The following is a 21,992-nucleotide window of genomic DNA, read 5'->3' on the forward strand; positions in this document are numbered from 1 at the left end:
ACATTTGTGAAATATCAATTAGGTACTTAGAAACACAAAACCAATTTTGTGGATGACATTCTGAATTTTTGTGTATGTGTGGTTTCCTAGTTTGTACTTTTGAAAGCTAGTCCTTCAGAGTCTTGATCTGAGTCAGTCTCCTACTTCTGACATTTTCTCCTGACAGTAGACTCTGTGGCTTTTGAAGGTTGCAACTTTGAAGCTGTTTTATGATCATTATTAGAATAGTGGGTGTTGTGTGCAGTGTCTGGTAGACTCTGTGCTAATCAACAAACTAAATGCTGTGGGAGAAGAGGAGGCTATGAGTTGGAAAAAGTGTCTTCTGGTCTAGTGAAGGTTATTTCATACCTAAGTAATAGCTAGTGTACTTAAAAATACATTGGCTATAGCAGTGGTCCCCAACCTTTTGGGTACACAGTCCCTGTGTTTTTGGTACCAGGGGCTGGTTTTGTGGAAGACAGTTTTTCCATGGACTGGGGTGGCAGTGGGGGATGGATTCAGGGTAATTCAAGTGTATTACATTTATTGTGCAGTTTTTTTCTATTATTATTACCTTGTAATGTATAATGAAATAATTATATAGTTCACAATAATGCAGAATCAGTGGAAGCCCTGAGCTTGTTTTCCTGAGCTCAGGCAGTAATGTGAGCGATGGGGAGTGGCTGTAAATACAGATGAAGTTTCACTTGCTTGTCCGCTGCTCAACTCCTGCTACAGACTGTTACTGGTCTGTGACCCAGTGGTTGGGGATCTCTGAGCTAGAGTACTTTACGGTATAAAATGCTTTATATCGGTGTTCTCACTTATTCTTTAATGATAAATCTGTGAGATAGGAATTATTATTGTCACTTACCAAGTGAGATAAGTGAAGCTCGGAAAAACTGAATCAGCAAACTATCCAAGTTTCCTTAGCCCAGAAGTGGTAGAGCCAGACTCGAGTCCAGATCTGCTCTGGAAAACCAAATCAGAATAGTTTTCCCCTTAGTACCAGCTTGAGTGAAGGCTTGGAGGTAAGGGAGTACAGAGAGAATTTGGGGAATGGTGAATTCACTAGTGTGAGTGACGCATAAGATACCTGAGGGACAGAATTGAATAACGGGAGATGAGTTGGAAAATCAAGTTGGGAATGAATAGTAGAGAGTAGTGAATGCTAGGCCAAGGTATCTGGAAGCCTCGCCGGAAGCCTTTTCTAGCGGAAAAAGACTAGAGCATATACTGAGCCCTTACTGTGTGTGTAGGACACTATGCGCCGGACTAGGGACATAGAAGTCCATAAACTGTCATTCCTGCCTCCATTGTGGTTCCAGTCTGGTTGAGGGAAAGAACTGTTTCTAAAAATGTCATTGACACTGCAGTTAGGATAATTCCTAAAGGGTGAACTTGTTGCTCTTGAATGTGGATACTATACTACTCATTTATAATTAAAACTAGTTTATTGGATTTCAAAGGAATAAAGTAGTTAGGGCCTACAGGATAAATCCCCAAGGTTGTTTATCCTTGACCAAAGAAATGAATGCAGGGATCCTGTCTAAAGACAGAGAGTGGGGCTGCTTATATGCTGATGAGTTGTATGTTGTCGGAGCATAGCAGTATATGAGAGTCTTGAGGATAACAGTTTTTCTTCATAAGTTTTTTCTTTGGCTTTATGTAGAAGTTATAACTATTTGTTTTAATTAGAGGAAGAAGACTTTATCTTGGATGAAGTATTTCCCACATTGCTTTTTTTTTAATTGCATTTTTACTAAAAGTTCATTTTTGATCAGTTGTGTAAACAGAAAGGCAGAGTAACAATCTCAAAAGTGCAGATAAAAAACAGTAAAAGAGTTGGGTCTTTGTTTTGAATTGTGTCTTTACAGTCAGATATCAAGTACTTAGTTATCAAGTTTATCAAGTAATATATATTGGATATTTCTTTGGTCATTTTAAAACTTTAAAAAGTATACATACCTTTGATGCTTGAAGGCTTCTGGTGAAGAAAATCAGTATTCATACAGTTTTAACACAAGTCAAGGCAGAATGGATCATATTTTCACCAAAAAGTTTTTTTTTCTTGTCTGGACTACTGTTACAGTTGTACTTTTCGTTGTTATTTTTAACTTAAAAAAATATCAGGTATAATTGATGTATTACATTAGTTTCAGGTCTATAATACGTGGTTCATTATTTGTATGTATTGGGACATGATTACCACACTAAGTCTAGTTAACATTTTTTACCGTATAAAATTATACAAAGTTTTTTTCTTAGCAGCTTCCAAATATATAATAGAGTATTATATATTATAACTATAGTCACCATATTGTACATTACATCCCATGACCTATTTATTTTATAACTTGAAGTTTGTACCATTTTTTCAGTGCCTCCCCCCTTCCACCCCTGGCATCTAATTGCTTCGTTTTTGTTTTGCTTTTTAAAATTAATTTTTTTTTATTCTGTATACAGTGAGATCATTTGTCTTTTTCTGTCTGACTTGTTTATCTGTTTATCCATCCATAGATACTTAGGTTGTTTCTGTATTATGGCTATTGTAAACAATGCTGCAGTGAATGTGGGAGTACACATATCTTTCTAATGAATGTTTCCATTTTCTTCTGTACTTCTTGTTAACTCTATAAGGATAGGATTCATTGAAGTCATGAGCCCATGGTCAAGGGTTCCAATCTGAATTGTCAAGCAGAGTGAACATCTGGTATTGCTTTAAAAATTTTTTCTGTCTAAAGCAGAAAAAAAAAAATTCACCCTTTAGAATGATACTAGTGGTACTTTCAAGATAACCTGTTGTTCAGTCAGTCACTCAGTCGTGTCAGACTCTTTGTGACCCCATGGATTGCAGCATGCCAGGCCTCCCTGTCCATCACCAACTCCTGGAGTTCACCCAAATTCATGTCCATTGAGTCGGTGATGCCATCCAACCATTTCATCCTCTGTTGTCCCCTTCTTCTCCCGCTTTCAGTCTTTCCCAGCATCAGGGTCTTTTCAAATGAGTCAGCTCTTTGCGTCAGGTGGCCAAAGTATTGCAGTTTCAGCTTCAGCATCAGTCCTTCCAATGAACACCCAGGACTGATCTCCTTTAGGATGGACTGGTTGGATCTCCTTGCAGTCCAAGGGACTCTCAAGAGTCTTCTCTAACACCATAGTTCAAAAGCATCAATTCTTTGGCACTCAGCTTTCTTATAGTCCAACTCTCACATCCATACATGACCACTGGAAAAACCATAGCCTTGACTAGACGGACCTTTGTTGGCAAAGTAATGTCTCTGCTTTTTAATATGCTATTTAGGTTGGTCATAACTTTCCTTCTAAGGAGTAAGTGTCTTTTAATTTCATGGCTGCAGTCACTATCTGCAATGATTTTGGAGCCCCAAAAAATAAAGTCTGACACTGTTTCCACTGTTTCTCCACCTAATGTGAGTTAACATAATTATGTTTACTGTAAATTTTGTTGTTGTTGTTGTTTTTTTTAGAATTTCATGTCATCCATTTGCAATTGTCTTTTTGAAGCATTGTTTCCTGGCTCTTCCTACCCAACTAGATTTTCAGCTTTAACCATTTTAGGCTCGATAGCTGAAGTTTTTCCTGTGCCAGAAGGTAAGTTTTCATTTGTCTTTGGGGAGAGTTTTCTTGCAAAGCATACTTTGTCAACATTTTGCTTTACTTGAAGTTTCAGGTTTGTTGTCTTCTGTTTAGATTATTACAGGAGGTGTTAGTCTCATTAAGGAGCTTCCCTGGTGGCTCAGTGGTAAAGAATCTACCTGCCAATGCAGGAGACGCAGATTTGATCCCTGGGTTGAAAAGATCCCCTGGAGAAGGAACCTGCCCCAATATTCTTGCCTGGGAAATCCCATGGACAGAGGAGCCTGGTGGGTTACAGTCCACGGGGTCGCAAAAGGATCAGACACGACTTGGCAACTAAACAACAAGTCTCATTATATAATTCTTATTTGGAGATAATTCAGTTTGCCAGTAAAGGTCATACGGGAGAGAAACTTGTTAGTGATTGTTATTTGCAGACCTGAAACTGCGGCTTTTACAGACTGTGCTTATTATGAGAAGAGTTGCTAACGTCATCCCACTAAGTTATTTGTTGCTGTTTTAGGACAGTGCCCAATCTGTTCTCTTAAGTTTAAGCAATTAAAATAATAATAGTTTCTTTTAAGTATAACATTCCTCAGTGAGCCTCTGCGGTTAAAATGTGGTTCCCCTTATGTGCTATCTGTTTCATTAATCTCAATCTGGTTTCAAAAAGTCAATATACGGATGGCATTTCCAGGCATTCTGGTTTAATCGTACCCTTTGTTTCTCCTACTGTGAAGTACTCAAGAAGATGAAATATTTAACTTCCCTCTTCGAGTTGTTTCATTTCCATTTTGACACGAAATGATTCTTTTTATCCCCATAAATGAGTGTATATGTGTTTTAATGATGATTTCTTGTTTGTGCTCAGTCTTCCTTGACTGTAGACAAACAGGAAAATGTCCTGCTCTTTTGGAGAGAATGGCCAAAGGACCAGACACTATAGATGGATTTTTTTTTTTTTTCTGTTTAAATTTTTAGGCAAAGTATAATTATTTGTCAGGGAGCCAGTTATTTGCTGTTAATATAGCTTGCTTCATTTGAGGAAAACCCATTTCTTTCAAGTTTTTGTTTTGAAAAAGTTGGAATTAACAGCAAAGTTTCAAGAATAGTTCAGCCATGTACCCTCTACTTAGATTCGTAAGTTGCTATTTTGTCACATTTGCTTTACCTCACTGTTCCTTAAATTTTCTAACTAACACAATGATCAAATTCCAGAATTAATGTTGGTATGATGCTGTTATCTAATATACAGTTCTTATTCAGGTTGTACTAGTGGTCCTAATAAGTGGCTTTTTATAGAAAAAAATTTTCCCCCACAATCCAGGAACTAATCCAAAATCACAAGTACTATTCATTTGTGCTCTTTCAGTTTGGAAATGTTCTTATTTCATGACATTAACATTTTGGGAGAATGTATTTTGGTTTGGGCTGTTTTATTGTTTTTTTATGACTTGATTCAGGTTGTGCATTTTTGGCAGGAAAATGCATATGTGATGTAGTGTGTTTCTCAAGGCATGATAATAGGAGATGCATGATGTTGGTTTGTCCCATTATTCATGATGATAAATTTGATTTCTTGATTAAGCTGAGTGTAGTAAACCGAAAAATGACCTCCAAAAGAGACCCACACCAAATCCTTAGAATTCACGAGAATGTGAACCTTACTTAGAAAAGGGATTTTTGTAGATACGATTAAAGATCTTGTCAGCAAAAACAAGACCAGGAGCTGACTGTGGCTCAGATCATGACCTCCTTATTGCCAATTTCAGACTTAAATTGAAGAGAGTAGGGAAAACCACTAGACCATTCAGGTATGACCTAAATAAAATCCCTTATGATTATACAGTGGAAGTGAGAAATAGATTTAAGGGACTAGATCTGATAGAGTGCCTGATAAACTATGGACGGAGGTTCGTAACATTGTACAGGAGACAGGGATCAAGACCATCCCCGTGGAAAAGAAGTGCAAAAAAGCAAAATGGCTGTCTGATGATTCCTTACAAATAGCTGTGAAAAGAAGAGAAGTGAAAAGCAAAGGAGGAAAGGAAAGATATAAGCATCTGAATGCAGAGTTCCACAGAATAGCAAGGAGGGATAAGAAAGCCTTCCTTAGCGATCAGTGCAAAGAAATAGAAGAAAAGAACAGAATGGGAAAAGCTAGAGATCTCTTCAAGAAAATTAGAGATACCAAGGGAACATTTCATGCAAAGATGGGCTCAATAAAGGACAGAAATTGTACGGACCTAACAGAAGCAGAAGATATTAAGAAGAGGTGGCAAGAATACAGAGAAGAACTGTACAAAAAAGATCTTCACAGCCAAGATAATCACAATGGTGTGGTCATTCACCTGGAGCCAGACATCCTGAAATGTGAAGTCAAGTGGGCCTTAGGAAGCATCACTACGAACAAAGCTAATGGAGGTGATGGAATTCCATTGATGCTGTGAAAGTGCTGCACTCAATATGCCAGAAAATTTGGAAAACTCAGCAGTGGCCACAGGACTGGAAAAGGTCAGTCTTCATTCCAATCCCAAAGAAAGGGAATGCCAAAGAATGCTCAAACTACTGCACAATTGCACTCATCTCACACGCTAGTAAAGTCATGCTCAAAATTCTCCAAGCCAGCCTTCAGCAATATGTGAATCATGAACTTCCAGATGTTCAAGCAGGTTTTAGAAAAGGCAGAGGCACCAGAGATCAAATTGCCAACATCCGCTGGATCGTGGAGAAAGCAAGAGAGTTCCAGAAAAACATCTGTTTCTGCTTCATTGACTGTTCCAAAGCCTTTGACTGTGTGGATCACAATAAACTGTGGAACATTCTGAAAGAGAGGGGAATACCAGACCACCTGACCTGCCTCTTGAGAAACCTGTGTGCAGGTCAGGAAGCAACAGAACTGGACATGGAACAACAGACTGGTTCCAAATAGGAAAAGGAGTACGTCAAGGCTGTACATCACCCTGCTTATTTAACTCATATGCAGAGTACATCCTGAGAAACGCTGGGCTGGAAGAAGCACAAGCTGGAATCAAGATTGCCAGGAGAAATATCAATAACCTCAGATATGCAGATGATACCACCCTTATGGCAGAAAGTGAAGAGGAACTCAAAAACCTCTTGATGAAAGTGAAAGAGGCGAATGAAGAAGTTGGCTTAAAGCTCAACATTCAGAAAACAAAGATCATGGCATCTGGTTCTATCACTTCATGGCAAATAGATGGGGAAACAGTGGAAACAGTGTCAGACTTTATTTTGGGGGGCTCCAAAATCACTGCAGATGCTGATTGCAGCCATGAAATGAAAAGACGCTTACTCCCTGGAAGGAAAGTTATGACCAACCTAGATAGCATATTGGAGAAGGCAATGGTGACCCACTCCAGTACTCTTGCCTGGAAAATTCCATGGACGGAGGAGCCTGGTAGGCTGCAGTCTATGGGTTGCTAACAGTCGGACATGACTGAGCGACTTCACTTTTACTCTTCACTTTCATGCATTGGAGAAGGAAATGGCAGCCCACTCCAGTGTTCTTGCCTGGAGAATCCCAAGGACGGCGGAGCCTGGTGGCCTGCCGTCTATGGGGTCGCACAGAGTTGGAAACGACTGAAGCGACTTAGCCGCAGCAGCAGCAGATAGCATATTAAAAAGCAGAGACATTACTTTGCCAACAAAGGTCCGTCTAGTCAAGGCTATGGTTTTTCCAGTGTTCATGTATGGATGTGAGAGGGACTGTGAAGAAAGCTGATCGCCGAAGAATTGATGCTTTTGAACTGTGGTGCTGGAGAAGACTCTTGAGAGTCCCTTGGGCTGCAGGGAGATCCAACTAGTCCATCCTAAAGGAGATCAGTCCTGGGTGTTCATTGGAAGGACTGATGCTGAAGCTGAAACTCCAATACTTTGGCCACCTCATGCGACGAGTTGACTCACTGGAAAAGAGTCTGATGCTGGGAGGGATTGGGGGCAGGAGGAGAAGGGGACGACAGAGGATGAGATGGCTGGATGGCATTACTGACTCAATGGACATGAGTTTGAGTGAACTCCGGGAGTTGGTGATGGGCAGGGAGGCCTGGCGTGCTGCGATTCATGGGGTCGCAAAGAGTCAGATATGACTGAGCGACTGAACTGAACTGATACTTGATACTGGAATAGGATTTTGATATGTAGATTTTCATTACTCATCTTTTCTCTGAGGATTTGGTTAGCATTGCTCCACTATCTTCTGTCACTCCACATGCCTATAGCAAAGACTGAAGCCAGCCTGATTTCTTTCTCACTTTGTAGATAAATTGAACTTTTTACCTGAATGGCAAAAAGATTCCTTCTTTATTGTTGATGCCCAGGAATGCTATTAAGATGTGTCATTATATTGATTATTCTGTGTCTGTTCACCTAAAGCAGGGTAGCACTTTGGATTCTAGGATAAGAAGGCTTATGAAGGGTTTCTTTAAAAGATGAATTCTTAAATTATTTGTATTTGGTTAGTTGAAAAATAACTTAGTTATAATATATAACTTTTTGAAAGAGAATAAACAGATTTTTAAAAGTATTTATTTCCTTTCATTTGTCCCTAGGTGCTTTTTTGATTTCCTCTTTGATTTCCTGAGTGAGCCATTGGTTGTTTAGTATTGTATTGTTTAGCCTCCACGTGTTTGAATTTAGCAGTTTTTTTCTAATAGTTGATTTCTAGCCTCGTAATATTGTGGTCAGAAAAGATGCTTGATACAATTTCAGTTTTCTTAAATTTACCGAGCCTTGCTTTACAGTCCAGTATATGATTTATCCTAGAGAATGTTTCATGTGCACTTGAAAAAAATGTGCATTCTGCTTCTTTTAGATAGAGTGCTCTTTAAGTAACAGTTAAGAACATCTGGTCTCGTGTATCATTTAAGGCCTGTGTTTCCTCACTGACCTTCTGTCTGGATGGTCCACTGCTGATGTCAGTGGGATGTGAAAGTCTCCACCGTGGCTGTGTTACTGTCAGTTTCTCCTTCTGTGTTAACATTCGCCTCATATATCAAGGTGCTCCTATATTGGGTGCATATGTATTTATAATTGTTAAATCTCCTTCTTGAATTGACCCTTTGATCATTATATGGTGTCATTCTTTGTCTTTTATAACACTCTGTATTTTAAAGCCTATTTGTCTGATGCTAGTATTGCTCTTCAGTCTTTCTTTTGATTTCTATTTGCATGAAATACCTTTTTCTATCCCCTCATTTTCAGTCTTTATGTGTCTCTGGATCTGTACGAATCTTTTGTAGGCAGCATAAGTACAGGTTCTGTTTTTGTATTCATTCAGCAAATTTATGTCTTTTGGTTGAAGCATTTAGATGAAGGTAATTATCAGTATGTATGTTCGTTTTATCATTCTATTAATTGTTTTGGATTTGTTTTTGTAGGTCTTTTCTCCCCCTTTTGTTTTTATGATAAAACTTTCAATAAAAATGCTTCAGAAAGTAGGCAGAGAGGGAGCATGTCTCAACATAATACAGGCCACATATGACAAATGCACAGCTAACATCATACTCAGTGGTGAAATGCATAAAGCATTTCCTCTGAGCTCAGAAACAAGAGAAGGATGCCCACTCTCACCACTTTTATTCAACATAGTTTTGGAAGTCCTAGCCATGGCAGTCAGAAAAAGAAAAAGAAGTAAAAGGAATCCCAGTAGGAAAAGAACTAAGACTGTCACTATTTGCAGATGACATGATGTTATACATAGAAAATCCTAAAGATGCTACCTGAAAACTACTGGAACTCGTTAATGAATTTGGTAAACGTGCTGGGTACAAAAGTAATGTAGAGAAATCTGTTGCATTTCTACACACTAATAATGAAATATCAGAAAGAGAAATTACAGAATTAATCCCATATAGCATTGCATCAAAAGGAGTGAAATACCTGGGAATAAACGTACCTAAGTAAACCAAAGACCTGAACCCTGAAAACTGTCTAAGACACGATGAAAAAAACTGAAGATGTTACAAACTGATGGAAAGATATGCCATGTTCTTTGATTGGAAGGATCAATATTGTTGGACTGACCATACTACCCTGCAGATTTAATGTAATCCCTATCAAATTACCAATGGCATTTTTCACAGTACTGCAACAAAAAATTTTAAATTTGAATGAAAACATGTAAGACCCCAAACAGCCAAAGCAATCTTGAGGAAGAAGAATAACACTCCCTGACATCAGACTACTACAGAGCTAGTCATTAAAACAACATGGTACTGTCACAAAAACAGACATATAGATCAATGGAGCAGAATAAAAAGAAGTAAACCCATGCACTTAACAGTCCTTTAATTTACAACAGAGGAAGCAAGAATATATGTTGGAGACAAGACATTCTCTTTAATAAGTGGTGCTGGGACAGCTACATGTAAACATATAAAACTAGAACATTCTCTAATGCCATATACAAAAATCAACTCAAAATGGATTAAAGAGCTAAATGTAAGACTGGATATTATAGAACTCTTAGAGGAAAACAGAGGCAGAACACTCTTTGACATAAATTGCAGCAATATTGTATGGCTCCATCTCCTGAGTAATGGAAATAAAAACAAATAAACAAATGGGACCTAATTAAACTTGAAAACTTGAAAAGCAAAGGAAATCATAAACAAAATGAAAAGATAGCCTTTAGACTGGGAGAAAAGATCTGCAAATAATTCTACAGACAAAGGATTAATTTTCAAGATATACAAATGGCTCATACTTTATTTTTTATCTTTTGCTCATACTCTTAGTATTAAAAAAAAAACAATAAAAAAATGGAAAGAAGACTTACATAGACATTTCTTCAAAGGAGACTTACTGATGGCCATCTGACATGAAAAGTTGCTCGGTATTGCTAATTACTAGAGAAACACGAATCAAAACTACAATGAATGGGAATTCCCTGGCTATCCAGTGGTTAGGACTCGGTGCTTCCATTGCAGCAGGCCTGGGTTTGATCCCTGGTTGGGGAACTAACATTCCACAGGCTCATGGCATGTGGTGCAGCCAAAAAACCCAAAAACTACAATGAAGTATCACCTCTCACCAGTCAGAATGTCCATCATTGAAAATGTCTACAAATAATGAATGCTGGAGAGAATACGGAAAAAAAGAGTCCTCCTATATTGTTGGTGGGAATGTAAATTGGTGCAGCCACCATGGAGAACAGTATGCTGTTGCTGCTGCTTAGTTGCTTCAGTCGTGTCCAACTCTTTGTGATTCCATGGCCTGTAGCCCACCAGGCTCCTCTGTCCATGGCATTCTCCAGGCAAGAATACTGGAGTGGATTGCCATGCCCTCCTCCAGAGGATTTTCCCCACCCAGGGATTAGACCCGGATTGCCTGCATTATAGTCTTCCCTCATAGCTCAGTTGGTAAAGAATCCACCTGCAATGCAGGAGACCCTGGTTCAATTCCTGGGTTAGGAAGCTCCCCTGGAGAAGGGGTAAGCTACCCACTCCAGTATTCTTGGGTTTCCTTTGTGGCTCAGTTGGTAAAGAATCTGCCTGCAATACGGGAGACCTCGGTTCGATCCCTGGGTTGGGAAGATCCCCTGGAGAAGGGAAAGGCTACCCATTCTAGTACCCTGGCCTAGAGAATTCTAGGCATGTTTAGTGCATGGGGTTACAAAGAGTCAGACATGACTGAGTGACTTTCACTTCACTTTCACTCCTGCATTGCATACAGATTCTTTACTGCTGAGCCACCAGGGAAGCCCAGAGAACAGTAAGAAGTTCCTTAAAAAACTAAAAACAGAGTTACCGTAGGATCCTGCAATCCTCCTCCTGGGCATATATCTGAAAAGAAGAAAAATTTAATTCAAAAAGATACATGCATGTTCACAGCACCACTGTTTACAGTAGTAAGATAAGGAAACAGCCTAAATGCCCGTCAACAAATGAATGAATAAAAATGTGATGTGTACACACACACACACACACACACACTGAAATTCTACTCAGCCATTAGAAAGAATGTCATTTGCAACAGCATGGATGGACCTAGACATTATCATATTAAGTGAAGTCAGGCAGAGAAAGACAAATGTATGATGTGACTTACATGTGGAATTCTTAAAAAATGATACAAATGAATTTATTTACAAAACAGAAATAGACTCATAGACATAGAAAACAAACTTATGGTTACCAAAGGGGCTCATGGGGTGGGGAGCGGGAAGGTAAATTACTAGTTTGGGATTAACATATACACACTGCTGCTGCTGCTGCTGCTGCTGCTGCTAAGTCACTTCAGTCATGTCCGACTCTGTGTGACCCCATAGACGGCAGCCCACCAGGCTCCCCCGTCCCTGGGATTCTCCAGGCAAGAACACTGGAGTGGGTTGCCATTTCCTTCTCCAATGTGTGAAAGTGAAAAGTGAAAGTGAAGTCACTCAGTCATGTCTGACTCGTAGCGACCCCTTGGACTGCAGCCTACCAGGCTCCTCCGTCCATGGAATTTTCTAGGCGAGAGTACTGGAGTGGCTTGCCATTGCCTTCTCCGATATACACACTGCTGCTGCTAAGTCACTTCAGTCGTGTCCGACTCTGTGTGACCCCATAGACGGAAGCCCACCAGGCTCCCCCTTCCCTGGGATTCTCCAGGCAAGAACACTGGAGTGGGTTGCCATTTCCTTCTCCAATGTGTGAAAGTGAAGTCGCTCAGTCATGTCTGACTCGTAGCGACCCCATGGACTGCAGCCTACCAGGCTCCTCCGTCCATGGGATTTTCTAGGCAAGAGTATTGGAGTGGCTTGCCATTGCCTTCTCCGATATAAACACTATTATATATCAAATAGATAACCAACAAGGACCTTCTGTGTAGCACATATCTTTTAATAACCTGTAATGGAAAAGAATCTAAAACAAATATGTACGTAACAAGCACTTTGGAGCACACCTGAAACTAGCGGAACATTGTAAATGAACTATTCTTCAATGTTTAAAAATGGTTATTTAAAAAATATGTCTTCTCTGTTTGTAGAATTGTAATATTATTATTTTATCATTTTTGTAAATTACTGGAAATATTTTTTAAGGTATTTTGAGTGAAGTATAAGGTGTGAGTTCTTTTTATACTAATTATCTGTAAATTTAGCTAAATAACTTCAAAGTGTTGATTTCCTTTTCCTACTGTTCACTTAAAAAAATTTTTTTTTTTAAATTTTTAGGTAGAGTCCAAACAGTGTATCAGCTGAGTCATGATATTGATGTTGGTCGTTTCCAAACCCTAATGGAATGTTTAACTGGCACTTTTGAAGAAGTGAAAATTTTAGCATTTGATCTTCTGATGAAGTTACCAAAAACATTTGTACAGTTTCAGGTATTTGGACTTCTCTTCTGTAAGTGTAAATGTGATGTATGCATGAAAAATTTCTCTCTCAGCAGCAGATGAAGCAGTCTGTGGACTATCCCGGTTCTTTGCTTCTGACTTCTTGCATCTTCCGTTTCACTTATCATCACTGCCTCTCCAGTTGCCAGTGGTGGGATGGTGAAGGTAGAGATGCGTGGTGGGGCAGGAGGAAATGTTGTAAGAGAAGGAAAATCCAGATCAGTGAGCTTTGCTTTTTTAAAAACTTGTTTTGATAAAAAGGAAGGTGTAGGAAGCAGTAGGTTTTATTGTCTACAAGATTATTGATAGATTTCAGTAAACTGTGGTCTCCCCATTTCCCCTGCGCCTGTTAATATTCGATCAAACCACATCACTTACAGTAACTTGATTTTTTTTTGAGATAATCTCTCTGCTTCGTGAACTGGGAAGTGTGTGTAAGTGAGGTAGAGAACATGTTTCTGATGTTCCAACAAGCAATAGCTAAACTGAGACTGAAACTCAGAGTACTTGAGGTTTACAACAGTTCTCTCCCTGGGCATTCTTCCCCAGCCCCCACGCTCTTCCTCATACCTTGCACGTCCTGCCTTGGGGTGAAAATCAAAGATGGGCTCAGGAGTGAAGGCACAGCTTGGGAATGGGTCTTCAGGAGACCCCATAGCCCAGGTATTTGACTCTACCTTTGAGACCTAATCTGGGGCAGTGAAGTCACCAGTAGCTGTGGGGGTGCCTGGCTCTAGAGCTTTACTGTGGCTCCTGTGGGAGCTCTGTAGAGGCCATGGGAGCTTTCAGGGGTAGCAGCTGAGCCATAGTCTGGGATCCAGCTGTTAGGTTCCTGTAGATGCAGTGGGATTCTGTAGGAGCACGTGTCAGAGAGCCCAAGGTGTTTCTGCTGCTTCTGGAGGACATTGCAAAATCTCAGGCATCTCTTCTGATTTGGCTTCAAATTGAGAGTTGCTCTCTAGTGTCTGCCTGTCCTGGTGGTCTTTCAGGGGCCTTGATGAGCAGAAGCTTCTTCAATGCTTAGGCTGCTCATTTTTGTACTTTGTGAGTTTTTAAAGAAGATGCTTTCTCTTTCTCTATCTCTATCTCCTTCTACCAACCCTTGCCTCTCACTTTTCATCACACTGTAGCTTTGTATCATATGTATAACTATGCCTCATTCTTGACTATTTTGAGAGTGGAGTGGGGAAAATCCCTGGTTCTCACATGAACTGTGTAACTATTTTGATAAACATGTGCATGGTATAGAGACACAAACTATAGAATTCAGGAAACTTAGGACATATGGCTTGCTCTCGGATTCTGGTGGTTATATATTTGGTCTGGCTTGTGTGTTAGTAAACTGGTCCTAAGAATAGGCATTTGAGACTTTAAAATATTAATTATGCATTATACTTTCAAAGTCTTTGAGTAGAACCTATGTAGCATATAATTAACTTTTTAATATAGTTAACTTGAAAACATTGCTTGAATGCTGGCTTAATCTCTCTAAGGACCTGTGTATTTGCATTTTGGCCTATCTTTCAAATATATGACTTTACTACTCACCTAGTCTCTTGCCCTTCTTTCTTTTGGAGCTCCATATCCAAGGTCTTTTTGTTGTGTTTTGACTCTCCTGAAATGAAAGAACAAAGGTGCTGTTTTAAATTCCAAAGGCTATTTATTTTGTTTCTTACTAATTGGCTAGTTAGGCAGTTTAGGGACTTACTGTCAATTACAAAAAATGATTTAGATGCTTGATTGATTTCTTTCTAATGTTTGTTTAGATCTGAGCTTTTGACCAGTGTCTTTCAGTTTTTTAGGTCATAAAAAATTAAGCATGAAACAGCAAAGAATTTAAGTAAAAGTAAGCTATATTTGAATCTATTACCTGATATTTGAAGACATTATTAAATATTGATATATCTGTGATCAAATTCAAAATTACATGTATAATAATTTTTTCCCTTCTATTAAACAGTTATGAGATAATTTTAGTAGATTGAATATTATTGAGCAACAAAACCTTGTGTGGTGAAACAGACAACTTGTTAACCGTGGAGCTGGGACTAGGATCCATGTCTTCTGTCCTCAGCCCCGTGCCATTCCGTGCGTTATTACAGTGAACTGCCCTTTGTTCTGTCTTCTTGAGGACAGGCTGTGTGAGTGGATATCTAGATGAGATACAGCTGTGGGAGCTGATGCAGAATTTCTGAGGTTGATCTTATCACTTTACTTTTCACACATATGTGTGGAGCTTTTCCAGGAACAGCCTGATGAGTTTGTATTTTCATTGTTGTTCAGTCGCTAAGTCATATCTGACTCTTTGCGACCCGATGAACTGTAGCCTGCTAAGCTTTCCTGTCTTTCCCTATCTCCCAGAGTTTGCTTAAACTCATGTCCATTGAGTCAGTGATGCCATCCAACCATCTCATCCTCTGTCACCCACCTGCCTTCTTCTCCTGCCCTCAGTCTTTCTCAGCATCAGGGTTTTTTCCAGTGAGTTGGCTCTTCCTATCAGGTGTTCAAAGTATTGGAGCTTGAGCTCAGTATCAGTCCTTCCAATAAATATTCAAGGTTGATTTTCTTTAGGATTGACTGCTTTGATCTCCCTACAGCCCAAGGGATTCTCAAGAGTCTTCTCTAGCACCACAATTCGAAAATATCAATTCTTTGGCACTCAGCCTTCATGTGTATTTGTATTTTTCTCCATTGAACTAGCTCTATAGGAATCAGCTGGGAAGAAGGGCAGGAGGTTGACGCCCAGTAAAGTAAACCTTGCATATAAACGAACTTTGGGCTGTACAGAAATAATGAGGATGATCTGGTTATGGTCATAGCAGAATTTCTATAGGAAAAAGTATACTTTTGCTGAAGAAAAAGGTTTTTCTTTTTGAATTTCCCAACTGAAATTACTTTCAAGACCTTCATCATTAGAACTGATTAAAGAGAAGTTGCTTAGTTGTGTCCGACTCTTTGCGACCCCATGGACTGTAGCCTACCAGGCTCCTCTGTCCATCAGATTTTCCAGGCAAGAATACTGGAGTGGGTTGCCATTTCCTTCTCCAGGACATCTTCCCGACCCAGGGATTGAACCCGTGTCTCCCACATTGTAGGCAGTCGCTTTACCGTCTGAGCCACCAGGGAAGATCTCTAGAACTGATTAATAATCATTTAATTAATAAAAACATCAGCCTATTTTCAGGGAATTAACGTTCATGTTGAGTTACAGTTGGGTGGCAAGCTCTGTCTTTAAATATGTGTTTTTCCTTCAAATAAAAGAAATGTTTCAGTGACAGTGACTGAGTCTCTGCTTTATCCTAGGGTTCAGTGAAACTGCAAAGCTTATTCCAAGCAGCCCTGGAGCTTAGCACCAGCACCAAACCGTATGACTGTGTAACAGCTTCCTACCTACTGAACTTCTTAATCTGGCAGAATGCTTTGCCGTCATCACTGTCTGCTTATTTAAAAACTCAGTGGGTTGCATGTGGAGATGGAGATAAGTCTGCTGCTGTGGTGGAAAGTAACACATTAATAGGTTTGTATTGAGGAAATGACCTTTTGCTTTTCCTTATCAAAACCAGTATCTAACTCTCTCACTGTTCATATGGTTAGGATATCTAATGGTTAAACACTTACTCTGTGGTTTTTTCTTTTACTTAAGAGTTTACCAGCTTAATAGTTTACCAGCATATAAGTATATCATGGATTTCTCCTTTGCACATAAATAGTTTATTCAACTGTATTATTTCTAAACAGAGGATTCATGTTAAATAAGTACATATGAAAATATACATTACTAGAGCTTTTATTTAAATAAGACCTTGTTTTGTTTACCAAAAATGTACTTTTTTCTCTGCAGAAATTTTGCTATGACTATAGCAAGATCAGGCTTCCCTTGTGGCTCAGTTGGTAAAGAATCCGCCTGCAATGAGGGAGACCTCGGTTTGATCCCTGGGTTGGGAAGATCCCCTGGAGAAGGGAAAGGCTACCCACTCCAGTATTCTGGCCTGGAGAATTCCATGGACTGTATAGTCTATGGAGCTGCAAAGAGTCGGATATGACTAAGTGACTTTCACTTCACAAAGCCAGATCATCTTTGTTAATTTTATGTAGAGCAAAGTTCCTCTGTCTGTTGGGGTTTATGTTTTAACTGGCTAACACACTCTTCCCTTTTACTCTTCCCATATAGCCAGTTCCAAAACTAGGATCTGAGTTGTTTTAGATCTTTAGACCTAATGATTTTAAACAAATATTTGTTTGAGGTTCGTATACTTAATTTTATCCTAGTAAGTCTTCATTTTGGAATTGTACTAGAAATAAATACAGGAATTTTTATTAAATAAAACAGAGATCAGATCTAGAAAGAAAGGTGAACATTGTTCTAAGATGGTGGAAAAAGCCATGAAAAAGAGAATAATAATGGGAGAAAATTAGGAGCCATGGATAGTTCTGGTGGAGATATAGCCATGGAGCTTGGGACAGAGAGATGACAGTGCCATGGAAGGTGACATGTGCCCAACTCTAATTATTTCAGGGCTGGGTTCCAGAGGAGACCCTGATAAGATGATAAGATGAGGTCTGCAACTGGGGTGAACTAGGGAGTTCATGCTTCATGTAGAGGCTTTTAAATTCAAGACATTTTAAAATTTCATAAAATATTTCAAACATAAAAAGTATATATGTATAATCATGTATTAATAATATATTTTTTCTTTTATTAATACATGATTATAAATTTTATACAAGTAGTACTATATGTATTATACAAATTTACTACAATGTATTAATGCATTCTCCTATTGATGTACTTCTTTTTTCTGTATAAGTAATGCCAATGTGAACATTCTTGTTATTCTTGTTATGTTATTAGATATAACTTGTAATGCATATGTCTAAGAGTTTATGATAAACAGAAAAGTAGAATAGCCTAGTCATAAAGTATATGCATCTTCAACTTTACTAGGTGATGTCAAATAGATTTTCAATTTACACTCCCACCCACGAATAAATTATGAGAATTGTAGTGCATCACTATAACTTGCTATTGTCAGATTTTAAAAATTTGCAGAATATCAAATGGTGTCTCATATGGTTTCATCTTGCATTTTCCTGATTACTAATGTAATTGAGCATCTTTTTACATGTTTATAAGCCATTCACTTCTACCCCTGCTATGAAATGCATTTTCATGTCATTTGTTCAGTTTTATGTGGGGTGGTTTGTCTTTTCCCAAATGATTTTTGGGAGTTCTTTATATTTTCTAAATATGAATAATTTACTGGTTATACACAATTCTGAAATTTAAAATATGACTCTCTCCTGAATGGTGAGGGGAGACTTACACTCTGCTAGATAACTGGATGTCCACATGCAGAAGAACAAAATTTGACCCAGTACCTCATACTATATACAAAAATTAGCTTAAAATGGATCGAAGAGCTACATGTGAGAGTTAAACAGTAAAACTCTTAGAATAAAACCTAGGTGTAAATCTTTGTGATCTTGAGTAAAGTAGATAAATTGGACTTTGAAACTTTGACACACAAATTTGAAACTTTTGTGTATCAAGGATGCCAACAAGAAAGTGAGAAGACAACCTGTAGAGTGGGAAAAATATTAGCAAATAATTTTATCTGTTAAGGGCCTTGAATCTAGAATATATAAGGAAATTTTACAACTCTCTAAGAAAAGGATATAACCAAATTAAAAAACATAGAATCTGAATAGATATTCCTCAAAAAACATGAATTAAATAATAAGCGGATGAAAAGATGCTTAGCATCTTTAGCTGTTCAGTTCAGTTCGGTTCAGTCGCTCAGTTGTGTCCGACTTTTTGTGACCCCATGAATCACAGCACGCCAGGTCTCCCTGTCCACCACCAACTCCCGGAGTTCACTCAAACTCATGTCCATCGAGTCGGTGATGCCATCCAGCCATCTCATTCTCTGTTGTCCCCGTCTCCTCCCAACCCCAATCCCTCCTAGCATCAGACTCTTTTCCAGTGAGTCAACTCGTCGCATGAGGTGACCAAAGTATTGGAGTTTCAGCTTTAGCATCAGTCCTTCCAATGAACACCCAGGATTGATCTCCTTTAGAATGGACTGGTTGGATCTCCTTGCAGTCCAAGGGACTCTCAAGAGTCTTCTCCAGCACCACAGTTCAAAAGCATCAATTCTTGGGCGATCAGCTTTCTTCACAGTCCAACTCTCACATCCATACACGACCACGGGAAAAACCATAGCCTTGACTAAATGGACCTTGGTTAGCTGTTGCTGCTGCTGCTGCTGCTAAGTCACTTCAGTCGTGTCTGACTCTGTGTGACCCCATAGACCCCACCAGGCTCCCCTGTCCCTGGGATTCTCCAGGCAAGAACACTGGAGTGGGTTGCCATTTCCTTCTCCAGTGTGTGAAAGTGAAAAGTGAAAGTGAGGTCAGTCAGTCGTGTCTGACCCTTAGCGACCCCACAGACTGCAGCCTACCAGGCTCCTCCATCCATGGGATTTTCTAGGCAAGAGTACTGGAGTGGCTTGCCATTGCCTTCTCTGTGGTTAGCTGTTAGGGAAATGCAAATCAAAATCACAATTGGGAAGTACTGCACACTCAGTAAGATGGCTATAATTAAAAAATAGTGTAGGTGATAACTAGTGTTGATGAGGATTCAGAAAAATTGGATCTCTCCAACAGACTGTTGATGGGCATGTAAAATGGTCTGGCCCCTTTGAAAAAGATGTCTAGTTTCTCGAAAGGCTAAACACAGAATTACCATATGACTCTACAGTTCCTCTCTTAGACATTGTCTTAGTCAGCTCAGGGTGCTTTAACAAGATACCATGAGCGGATAACTTAAACACCAAGCATTTATTTCTCACAGTTCTGGCGGCTGGGAAGATCAAGATTACAGGGTCAAAAGTGTTGGTTCCTTGTGAGAACCCTCCTCCTGATTTGTAGATAGCAGTCTTCTCAGTCTGTTCTCTCATGGAGGAGAGAGCAAGCTCTGGGCTCTCCTCCTCCTGTTATAAGAACACTACTGTCATGACCCTCGCTAAACTTGATTACTTCCTAAAGATTCTACCTCTGAATACCATTGCAATGAGGGTGAGGGTTTCAGCATGAATTTGGGGCATGGGCAAGGAGACACAGACATTCAGTCCATTATGGGCATTTAGTGAAGAAAAATAAAAACTGTGTCCGGACAAAAATTGTGCATGAATGTTCATAGCAGCATAATTCATAATAGCCAAAAAGTGGAAATAACTCACGTGTCTGTCATCCGATAAACGGATAGATAAAATGTGGTTTATCCATACAATGGATTGTTATTCAGCTGTTTTAAAGTAATGAAATATACATGCTATAACATGGATGAACTTTGAAAGAAGCCACATATTGTATGGTTAGATTTATGTGGTTGTGTCCAGAGTAGGCAGAAAACAGGCAAGTGATGGCCTAGGGCTGGGGGAGGTGAGAGGTACAGGGAAGGGAGTGTCTGGCAATGGGTAAAGCTTTTCTGAGGGGGGCAGATTAAAATGTTCCAGAACCCACTGTGGTGGTGGTGGTGGTTTTTGCACATAGCTGTGAATATCCTAAAAACCATCTACTTGTACACTTTGAATGTATAAATTGTATGGTGTGTGAGTCATATCTCAATAAAGCCGTTATTTTAAAAAATCTGTCCAAGTAGCACATGGCATATGGGCCTGGGGTTTGCTAACCCAGACAGAGGATGTCTAGGAGGAATGATCCAGAATGAATGCTGTAAGTGGATCCAGGAAGTCAGGGCAGAGGCACGGTTCTGCTTCAACTGGAAATGGAGAACAGGCTGGATAAGCTTGAATAATCTCTTTTTTCATTCAGAAACCTCTAGTATAAAATTCAGTTAAGTTGGGTTTCTTTGTGGGAACCGTTCTGCTGTGCACAAATTTGTAAATGTGTTTTTAAACTGGTGTTATTTTGGTGTTTTTTTTTTTTTTGCATTTTCTAGTTATCAAATGCTTGTTGGAAAATCTTGAGGAAGAAGTATCTCGGGCTGAAAATTCTCTGCTTCAGGCAGCAGCGTCATTTCCAATGTATGGGCGGGTCCACTGTATAACAGGAGCTTTGCGGAAGCTGCCTCTGAAGTAAGTATATCCCCCATCCTCTCCTGAATACTCACTTCTGAGCTTTAAACTCCTACTGGAAAGTGTCTTGGGAAAGCAACATATTGCCTTAAAGATAATTAAAAATGAAAACATATATACATATACTTTTATGTCTTACATATTTCATAGATGGCATGATTTTGAAACCCAAATTCCGTTGATCCCTTTTATCTGTTTCCATCTTGAAAATGTGGTTTTGGCTTCTTGTGTAAATTCCTCTAACATCCTTGCTGCAGCCACCTGCAGTTGGTGAGCGAGTGGAGACCCGTGGTGGAGAAGCTCCTTGTGACCTCCTATAGGCTCTCGGCCGTGGTGTCTCCAGTCATTCAGAGCTCCTCCCCAGAAGGCCTCATCCCCAATGACACTGATGCAGGTCAGTAAACGGAAAAAGCTAGAATTACTGTGTTTTTCCCTTACTCATTTCTTCAGAGAGATAGGTTGAATAGGGGACAAAGACATTATTATTATGACTGGTGATATTTCTGCCTATTGGGTAATATTTTTTAACTATAAAAAATAACCTAGGTAAATAAATAGTCAGGTGGTCAGCAAGGTGCTTCCTTCTCTGGGGTAAATTGGATTTTATAATATTGTCATTTCAGAATACAGCCTACCAGGTTTGTATTGTGGTTGGACTGGGGAAGCAGGCCATATAAATTAAGAGAGCAGTTGATGGGGTTCAGTCAGAGAAGGCAGCCTGTTAGGAATCTGGGATAGGCAAAGACCACTGGACACAAAGACCATTTAAATAAAATAAAAAAAAATTGGAAGAGATGCTCAGAATGTCCAGAATTGAACTCATGAAATTTCATCTTTCTTTCCCTCCACTCTTTTATCTTTGCAAACTGTTCTACCAGAGACCTGTCTGTGCAAGTGAGGAGCTGGGGCTGCCTGACGTCTCCCCTTGACTCCCTGGATCTGGTCTATCTCCACGTTCTTTCAGCGGTGTCCCTTCCA

The 21,992-nt window shown here is 39.4% G+C and overlaps 1 protein-coding gene across 2 annotated transcripts in view; it reads left to right on the forward strand.

The window, feature by feature from the left end:
• Nucleotides 1-21,992, forward strand: part of THADA (THADA armadillo repeat containing) — a 352,983-nt gene that overhangs the window by 24,056 nt on the left and 306,935 nt on the right. Inside the window, exons 16-20 of one of the 2 annotated variants that reach the window (XM_088841512.1) lie at nt 3,468-3,595; nt 12,759-12,906; nt 16,219-16,432; nt 20,879-21,014; nt 21,272-21,408. In XM_088841512.1, the coding sequence (XP_088697638.1) occupies nt 3,468-3,595; nt 12,759-12,906; nt 16,219-16,432; nt 20,879-21,014; nt 21,272-21,408 (763 nt within the window). Of the gene's footprint in view, nt 1-3,467; nt 3,596-12,754; nt 12,907-16,218; nt 16,433-20,878; nt 21,015-21,271; nt 21,409-21,992 lie in introns of both variants that reach the window. The other variant, XM_055399202.2, reaches the window with a different exon arrangement.

The sequence above is a fragment of the Moschus berezovskii genome, chromosome 11 (genome assembly GCF_049115385.1).
Source record: "Moschus berezovskii isolate FMDL1 chromosome 11, NW_MosBer_1.0, whole genome shotgun sequence".
In the NCBI taxonomy this organism is placed as follows: Eukaryota; Metazoa; Chordata; class Mammalia; order Artiodactyla; family Moschidae; genus Moschus; species Moschus berezovskii.